The sequence below is a fragment of the Grammomys surdaster genome, unplaced genomic scaffold (genome assembly GCF_004785775.1).
Source record: "Grammomys surdaster isolate TR1022 unplaced genomic scaffold, NIH_TR_1.0 143, whole genome shotgun sequence".
Classification (NCBI taxonomy): Eukaryota; Metazoa; Chordata; class Mammalia; order Rodentia; family Muridae; genus Grammomys; species Grammomys surdaster.
The window spans coordinates 9,216,224-9,225,925 of NW_021604601.1; the positions used below are offsets into that span (position 1 = coordinate 9,216,224).

At 46.4% G+C, this 9,702-nt stretch overlaps 1 protein-coding gene across 1 annotated transcript in view; it reads left to right on the plus strand.

Annotated features, from left to right (window-relative positions):
• The window catches only part of Synj2 (synaptojanin 2), a 61,040-nt gene that overhangs the window by 47,528 nt on the left and 3,810 nt on the right, over nt 1-9,702 (plus strand). The window contains 7 exon segments of the mRNA XM_028764380.1: nt 8-86; nt 586-754; nt 1,849-2,016; nt 3,099-3,233; nt 5,700-5,812; nt 7,228-7,336; nt 8,806-8,954. Of these exon segments, the coding sequence (XP_028620213.1) occupies nt 8-86; nt 586-754; nt 1,849-2,016; nt 3,099-3,233; nt 5,700-5,812; nt 7,228-7,336; nt 8,806-8,954 (922 nt within the window).

Genomic DNA, 9,702 nt, shown 5'->3' on the forward strand with positions numbered 1-9,702 from the left:
AACACAGGATCAACCAAGGACAGATGCTGGTAACGTTTGCAGACAGCCACTCGGCTCTCAGTGTGCTGGATGTGGATGGTATGAAGGTAAGTGGTGTTTAGTCACACTGTGATGGGCTGACCCAGCCTGTGTTTATAGGGCCATGATTTCCTCTGGCCACTGCAGCTGGGATTCTCCCTCTGGGTCTTGTGTCTTGGAGCTGGGCTTGTCCCACTTGCAGAAGCTAAAAGTGTAAGGCTCCCACTTTGCTCTTTGCTCCCACCTAGAGAAAAAGGACTTTCCACCTGTCTCCTGAGATTGTTTTGGGACACGCTGTTCACACTTAGTTCCATTTTGATAAGATCCTGGTTTAAATTTGTACGAGATGAAAAGCTGGAGGTGTTAATCCAACCTCCATCCAATTGTGCGTGTGTGTGCATGTGTGATGTGTGTGTGTGTGTGTGTGTGTGTGTATTCACCTAGGGCCTGGATTTTGGGATTCCTTAGAAAATTGTGATGATTGCTCAGGCTGAAGAGAGCCCCGCCCTTTGTGGCTGAAGGGAACCATGGTGACTTTCTTTGTTCTCACTTTCGGGCTCTCCTCAGGTGAAAGGCAGGGCTGTGAAGATTCGACCAAAGACCAAAGACTGGCTAGAAGGCTTGAGAGAGGAGCTCACCCGGAAGCGGGACAGCATGGCCCCTGTGTCTCCCACCGCCAACTCCTGCTTGTTGGAGGAGAACTTTGACTTCACGAGTCTGGACTATGAGTCAGAAGGTCAGTCGACCCTGCCTATGGGCAGGCCTTGCCCCAACCCCCACCTCACAAAGGTTCCTGTGCAAGATGTGAAAGTGCATCTGTGTGATAGCTGTAGGTCACGTTCATGTGTTCCAGTGTTCATATATGGGGATAATGCGGGGCGCTGTAAGGGACATCTCTGACACACTAACATTGGCTTTGAGGCTGTTGACAATAGGTATGTACTGAGGTGGAGAGCTGGCCTGGGGTCCTGGCTCTCGTGGCTGTCAGCAGGTTCTCATCGAATGCTTGGGCTAGTTACATTGGCTTCACTGTGTTCAAATTCCCAACCCGGACATTTTATTAGGCAGGAAGTCTTCACTGTAGCTCACAGTTCATAGGTCCATAACTATGCTTTAGATAGTGTTTCTATTGCTGTGATTAAAAACCATGACCAAAAGCAACTTGGGGAGAAAACAATTTATTTCAGCTTATAGTTCTATGTCACAGTCCATCGTCAAAGGAAATTGAGGCAGAAACTCAAGGCAGGAAACTGAAACAGAGGCCGTGGAGGAGTGCTGTTCACTGGCTTGCTCAGCCTGCTTCCTTATGACATCTAGGACCATGGGCCCCTAGGATGGGCACTCCCACATCCATCCTCAATCAAGAAAATGCCCCACAGACTTATCTACAGGCAATCTTAGGGAAGCACTTTCTTGGTTGAGAGTCCTTCTTCCCAAATGACTCTAGCTTGAGTCCATAAATCTAACTAGGATTGTAGCATAAATCTACTTAGGACAAATATAACCTTTGGCCCATTGACTGTGGATCTGTGGCAAGAGCATCGTGGCATGGGAGCATGTGACAGTGACTACTCACTTCCTAGTGCACAAGAAGCAGAGAGAAAATACCAGTGTCTTCCTTTCATTCCAGCTGGGCCTCCAGGCCAAGCGATGTTGCTCCGTGTCAGCAACAGCCCTTCCTTCCATAGTTAATCTCCTCTGGACATCCCCCTACAGATACCATCTCATAAGTATCCCTTAAGCCAGTCAGATTGACAGCCGCTCTGGTTAAAGGCTGGGCCACTGTAGCCTGATCTCTCTCACCCTCGTGTGACTTGTTCTTCCTCGAAGGGGATGTTCTTGAAGATGATGAAGACTATTTAGTGGATGAGTTTGGCCAGCCTGTGGTCTCAGACAGTGAGCTTGGCGGAGAGGACTCTTCTGATCCCATGAGCTCCTCGACACCTGCCAGCAAATCTCCCGCACCAGCTAAAAAGAAGCAGCATCCAACGTACAAAGGTAGCTCCTCCCCCGATCTCCTGGGGCAGGGTTGGAAATCCCTACAGACACACATTCAAGATGGACACCCGAATGTGTTTACTGTTCCATCCATGTAATGTTATGCAGTGCATCATTATGTCTTAGAATGAAAGAGAATGAATTCCGTATCCTGAACTAAATGGTAGAATATTCGATTGACTCTGGTGCTTTCAAAATTCCAAAGCTGCTTTCTGTTGTCAGTCACTATATCCCTAACTGGAGGGAAGCTCTAACCAACAGTGCAGGACCCTTGGCCTAGGCCTGGGAAGACAGCATGACTGACAGGAAATTAAGCTGTTTCTTTGGCAGGAGAGGTATACCTACCCACATCTTCCTTTGATTAAACAATGGTCCCCAAACTCATCAGTAGCTTGCCATGCTAGAACCACTGGTTGGTTTTAGCGCTTTGAGTTGCTGAGTCTGCCATAGAGATTTGGATTTTTTTGTAAGGTATGTGTAGCAATTGTGTACACAGACAGGTTTGGTGAATGACACCAGGCCAGCATAGGTGACCTTCACACTCCTATGGTCTTCTTTCCTACAGCTTTGGCCCTTCTTGGTCTTCTCAGAAACATGTACTGGCCATGGTGTCAGGCACTCAGGAAGTGGCCAGCTGAAGCCTCTAGTCTAAGAGTTTGCTACCTGGGTGCCAGGCTAGCAAACAAGGGAGGGCTCTTCTCCACTTCCAAATCAGCAGCCACATTTTAGAAGGAGGAATTAAGTTCTCTTCCCTGTGGTGGGTGGATCTGAGAAGCTCTGGTCTCACTCTATCTTCTGCCTGTGAGGACGTGTGGCTTATCATTTTAAAAATGGGTCTAGACATTAAACATGCCAGAGTTTCTCAAGTCTGATAAACCAGGCCCACTGTTTGTTGAGTGTCCCAAGCAGGCACTGGGTATGCCCATACTACCAACAGAGGGGCTCTTAAAATCACTTTATATTCAGGCCCCCCTGGGTATCCCATAGCACTTCTGCCTACCATGGTATGCCCTGTGCACAGACACGTTTCTTACCCTTGCGTTTGGAAGAGACCATCTCTCTCACAGCTACCTGTCCTCCAGACGACGCTGACCTGGTGATGTTAAAGCAGGAGCTGGAAGTTGCTGGGAATTTTCGCCACCGTTCTCCGAGCAGGTCCCTGTCCGTCCCCAATAGGCCTCGGCCACCTCACCCACCACAGAGACCCCCCCCTCCAAGTAAGATTTACTTACTCTGAGCTTGCCACAATGCCTGCTGGGAATAACCGCACACCTCCTGCTACTGAAAACACAGCTCTAAACTGCTGAGTCCTTTCCGATGCTCCCTCCACCCAGGGCTCCATGTTGTCTAAATGTAAGACATGTTCTCTTTTGGAGGCCATTCGTTTCTAAAGGCATGTGAAACAAAACCTTTCAAAGCTGTTCATCCAGGAACTTGGCTTCCGCTCTGGACGCCTTAAATTTCAAACCTTTACTGTGGAAATGGTTGTAACCTTTTGAGGAAAATTTTTTAGCTTTTCAGTCAGGTACGTCTTTCTTTGACAGATAGCCAGACCCGCTCTTTAGAAATCTGACCCACCCAGAGACCCCACACACACGCCCCTAGCCTGGGCCATTATCTCCCTCCAGTTCCTGTGTTTTGGGGTCTACCCAGGCTCCCCTGGGTGGTTTCCTTCCAGCTCCTCTGATAATGCTTCTGTGGTCAAACTTGCCTTAATCTCAGAATAAACTCGTGGCTTGCTTTTTTATTTGTTTTTTTTTTTTAAAACCATTACTGTCTACTTCCCCCACCCAACCCCCAAATGTTGTCTGTAAAACATAGACTTTTCCAAGCCATTCCTTTCAAGATTGGGTTCACCCAGAGCTAACATGGAGCAGTTGTCAGTGTCAAGCCATGGTTGCTATGGTGAGCTTACACTCAGAAAATAGAAAAGATACTAAAAATATCAAGTTTATAAGTTATTTGTGGTGGGAAACTGAAGCAAAAGGGAAGGGTAGAGTTTAGGGACCAGTATAGGCTACTTAGTAAGACTACGTCTCAAAAATAAGTTTAAAAGTTACATAAATAGGGCTGGAGAGATGGGTCAGAGGTTAAGAGCTCTGGCCATTTTTCCAGAGATTCTGAGTTCAATTCCCAGCAACCACGTGGTAGCTTGTAACCCCCTATAATGAGATCCAGTGCCCTCTTCTGCCATGCAGGCATATATGCAGGCAGAGCACTATATACATAATAAGTTAATAATTCTTTAAGAAAATAATAAAGATTTATTTTTTAAAAAACTGTATAAATATGGGCTGGAGAGATGGTTCAGAGGTTAAGAGTACTGACTGTTCTTCCAGAGGTCCTGAGTTCAATTCCCAGCAACCACATGGTGGCTCAGAACCATCTCTAATGGGATCCGATGCCCTCTTCTGGTGTGTCTGAAGACAGCAGCAGTTTACTCACATACATAAGATAAATAACTCTAAAATGTTTGTATAAATAAAATTTATGTCATATTGTTTTAGAGGTTTATGAAAATAGTTATAGAAAAGAATCAAAATTTAAAATTTACTTGGCTACCTACAGGTAACAGTTTTAGTCAAAAACACTTACATTGTTTTTCCAGCTGTATACATGTCCATCTGTACACTATTTCAAAAGAAAAAAAGTATGGGCTGAAGCTGTGTACTAGCCTAACCTGCATGAAACACTAGTTTCAATCCTTAATTCTGCCAAAAAGAAAATTGTAACAAACTGTTACTCCTCTTGGTCATTTGTTTTTATTTCATTGACGGTGTCATTAAATATTCTAAGACATTAAATTAAATAAGCTAAAAAGTAATTTATTTCCTAACTTAGGGACTCTAGGACTTTTATATTCTCTCAGAATATAAAATTCTAAATATTCTAGGGCTGGAAGATGTCTCAGTGGGTAAAAGTACCACCATAGAAGCCAGATACCCTTCCTGTGGTGGGCTCTGTGCTGCACGTCAGAGCACCACAATCCACGTAAAGCCAGTGTGTTGGGGGTGTTATTAATCTCAGTCTTCTTACTGAATGATGCAAGGAGGACAGGAGTGGGGGAGCCCCAAGATCTTAGAGAACCAGCTACCCTGGAGTGTGTAGTACAAACAGCGGGAGACCCTGCCTCAGCAACTTGGAAGACAAGGACCCAAAGTTGTCCTCTGTCCTTACATGTGCATGCACTCACAAACACATGTGTTTTGTACATTTGTATCTAGACAGACAGAAAAAAACCCACATTTTTAACATTTAAAATAATTGGGCCAGATAATGTTTTAAACCACCTAAGAATCAATTGGTTTTTATATAAGATTAATAATCCCCCTTTGCATTAGACATAAATTTGCATTCCAACCCTGATTCCCTAGATAATCTGCCAATAGGCCAAGCTATCAGAGACGCAACAGGAAAACCGCTTTGTTTTTTATGGTGCTGGGGATGGAACCCAGGCCCCATCTGTGCTGCGTGAGCTGCTAACCCACAATCATAACTCCAAAGAGAAACTTTGGAGAGTCTTATGGGGCCTTCCTGGGAGCGCTCTGTGTGGCTTGTGAGTCTGCATACCTGACCATGGGCGTGTCTACCTTTTCGGCTGCCTCCCCCATCCCCAACTTCTTGTAGCTTGCTAGCATGTTCCCAAGTCACTGCATCTGACACTGTCTCATCATTTTTCACAGCTGGTTTAATGGTGAAGAAGTCGGCCTCAGATGTATCCATCTCCTCTGGCACCCAGGGGCAATATTCCATCTTGCAGATGGCGAAACTTCTTCCAGGAGCACCTCAGCAACCGGTATGTCCTCTGTTGGGCTCCTGAGGAAGTAGGCAGCATTTCAGACCTGCAGGAGTAGTGTTCCACCCTAAGATCCTGTGGATTATCGCCTTTACAAGGAATATATAACTCTGTCCCCTTAACCCTCTCCCTGCCCTCCGCCTTATCCCCCAAATCCCTAACACTTGGTAGCCACTTATTTACAGGACAGTTAAGTGGTTGTGTAGATCACTGTAAGAAAAGGCACTTGGAATGAGCAACCCCCTATGTCCCTGCAGAGCAAACCGCCCACTTCCAGGCTCCTCTTCCACTACCTTGTAATTCTTGCCTTTGCGTGGAGCATTGGGTGGTGAGGGGGAAAGGAGAAATTCAGATAAGTTTGGCCATTTTCGAGAAAGATTAGAGACCCACTGGGCATGAATTCTAGTGCAGCATGATTCTGAAAAACTGCAAGGGAGGGGGACAAGGGGCTGACTCATCTCACTGAAGGAGTCCTGAGCTGCTCCTGGGCATCCAGATGAAGGTCAGTGAGGAGGAAGTGAAGGCAGTACTCTCGACTCTCGTTCTTGGGAAGCAACACAGGCTGCCAAGGCGTGTACAGTCTGGGAAGGCTAAGGAGCTGATTAGATTCCAGAATGTACAGTAATAAAAGTGGGTCACAGATGACCCAGGAGCTGAGTGAAGAGGTAGAAAATTCTTTTTTTTTTAATTTATTTATTTTATGTCTATGAGTACACTGTAGCTGTCTAGACACACCAGAAGAGGGCATCGGATCTCATTACAGATGGTTGTGAGCCACCATGTGGTTGCTGGGAATTGAACTCAGGACCTCTGGAAGAGCAGTCAGTGCTCTTAACCTCTGAGCTATCTTTCTAGCTCCTTTATTTTTTTTTTTTTTTTTTGTTTTTGTTTTTCGAGACAGGGTTTCTCTATGTAGCCCTGGCTGTCCTGGAACTCACTCTGTAGACCAGGCTGGCCTCGAACTCAGAAATCCGCCTGTTTCTGCCTCCCAAGTGCTGGGATTAAAGGCGTGCACCACCACTGCCCGGCGAGGTAGAAAATTCTGTTGGGAAACCTGTACCTAGGAGGTGCTTCATACACCCACGGACCATGGCGAAGACTGTGCCCTCCAGCTCGGCCTGGATGTTGCAAAGTTTTGTTAAAGTCCTGGCACCACGCTGTTTGGGAGCTGAAGGTCTTTATCTCTGACCATTAATGCCTTCCTGGTCCTGGTGGGTGGAGAAGGTCACCAAGAGATGTGGCTTAGATGTAGTGGGTATGTCCCTCAGCCGATGGGGTTCGCATAGCTCACAGTGGCACGTAGAACACCTCCCACCTGTACAGACAAGCAGGTGACGCGCACACTGCGAGTGTCTGCCCAGAGGCTCATTTCCTACCTGAGTTCATCCGTGTCTCTTGCTGATTCTCTCCTCAAGCCCAAGGCTAGAACTGGAATAAGTAAACCTTACAACGTCAAACAGATCAAAACCACCAACGCTCAGGAGGCAGAAGCAGCTATCCGGTGTCTCCTGGAAGCTGGCGGAGGTAGGTGGTCACCTGGGAGCCACCTCCCAGCCCCAAGGGAGTCCCTTTTTATCCCCTCACTGATAGTGGCCTAGGAAAGAACTGGGTCTACCCTTTCTTTCTTTTCTTTCCTATTTTTCTTTTTCTTTTTTCTTCTTTTTTTTTGTGCAATGTTAAATGGAAGTGGCCTTTAGTATTTTATTTACTTATTCTGACATTTTTTTATTTAAAATTACATACTTAAAGTTTACAAAGTATATAGAAAATAATCCCACAATAACTAAGGATTTTAGAGATAAACAAAACTTTCGGTTAATATTGGACCAGTGAACCTGACAACCTGAGTTTCAGTCCTGGGGTTCACATGGCGGAAGGGGAACTGATGGCCACAAGTTGTTCTCTGACCTAGACAAGTGCAACTCGACACTTCTGTGCCCCTCTGTATATGGCATACATATACACGTTACATGTACATATGCGTGTTCCACATACACGCTCCGCTGTTGCCTCGCCTGACCCTTGTTTCCCTACTTTGAGTTTCTCCCATTCTTTCACAACAGTGCTGCTAAAATCTGCTACTTTGGTTTGAGGCTGTGATCTAGAATCTCGTCTGGAGAGGAGAGTGTATGCCCTCCAGAAAGACATGAGGGATAGTATGATGGCCCACTTGTATTACCTAGGGTATTGACAGGACTTGGAATTCTCCACACACTGAAGGAGGGCAGAGGGCATGTTTAGAAATCAGAGCGACATTGCTGAGGGATTGTACAGTACAGGTGGTTTTGGTTTTTACTAACTGAGAAATGAATAAAAATAGAGTATATCCCTACAACAGTCAACCATGGGGATGAAGCCGTACACAGTGCAGTGGGGGTAAACCTTGAAAATGTTACACTGAGTTTAAGAAGGGAAACATAGAATCAGATACTGGGTAACGCCACATGTTCATGGCATCTGTGGTGGGGTGATCTGTAGAGACAGAAAGCTCTGAGAAGGAATGAGTTTCTTCTTGACAACAAAAATGTCTAAACTTGGATATAGTGATGTTTATGCTGCCTGGTGAGTGTGTTAAAAAGCATTAAAATGATTAAGTTTTAAGGTAGGCAGATTATATTTTGATGAAATTTATTTAAGGGCAGACCACACTAGAGATGCATGTTTGTGGAGGTTTGAAGTTTGAAGTCTCCCTATCTATGTAAGGCTGTCTTGGTCATGCCCCTGTGATGGAGACTGTTGCTATGTAGCTCCTCTTCATTGAGAAACATACGACACTTTCCATATGGTATCAGGGTCCACCCATCTTTCGTCAGGCCCCCCACCCCTGTGAAGGAGGTGAGTGTGTGCAGCCGGGGCCAGTCCTGACTGTCCTTAAGGACTTCTTTGTGACTCTATGGAGACACACACGGCATTGAGATGGAGACTGCCTGAATGTGAGGCCGTGTGGTGAATCCCATGTTCTTGTACTTCAGCCAAGTGATTTTATGTTTCAGGTGTCCCAGAGTCAGCCCCAGATGCCGTGCCCCTGAGAAACCAAGGATCTTCTAAGCCAGAGGCCCCCCTGGGGCCCCCAGCGCTGCCCCGCCGGCCTGCTCCAAGGGTTCCCACTATGAAGAAGCCAACTTTGAGGAGGACAGGAAAGGTAAGAAGCCAAGCCATGTGAGCCACCCTTTCCAAGGTTGCTCAAGGTCTTGTTACATAAAATTATATCAAGGACAGAAAGGAAGTTGGATTAGGTTTTTCAACCCACACCTGTGTCGCAGACTTAGTCATGTCTGGATGGAAATGACCCCAGCATTTCAGCAACTGCTTCCCCCTTGTCTTCCTGCTGCAGCTTGGGCTAAGCTGAGCGGAGCAAGGAGCTTGCTGTCCTTTGCAGATTCTCACTGTGACATTCATGAACAGCTTAAGAGAGACTGCTTCCTGAATGTTCCCAGTCGACACAGGGAACCGCTATGGATGCCTTCTGCCGATTAACCCAGTGCTGCAGTTTGTGTGTGGTGTGTGCATGTGGTTTCACATGCACAGACTTACATGCCTTAGAAAAGCACTAACCAGGGCCTGAGGAGATGGCTCAGTGGGTAAAAGCACTTGCTATGTAAGCATGAGGACCTGAGTTTGGAGCCCACCGCTTACATAAAAAACACGATATAGCCACACATGCACCTGAAACCCCAGAAATGCAGAAGGCAGCGACACTAGGATTGTTGGGCTAAATGGCTGTCAGCATAGCTCCGAGACTCAGTGAGAGACTCCTGTCTCAAAGGAATAAAGTGGGTGATAAATAAAGACAGCAAAGCTCCCTCAGTTCTCCCTGTACATATCTCCACATGCAGAAGCGCGCACGCACGCACGCACGCACGCACGCACGCACGCACGCACGCACGCAC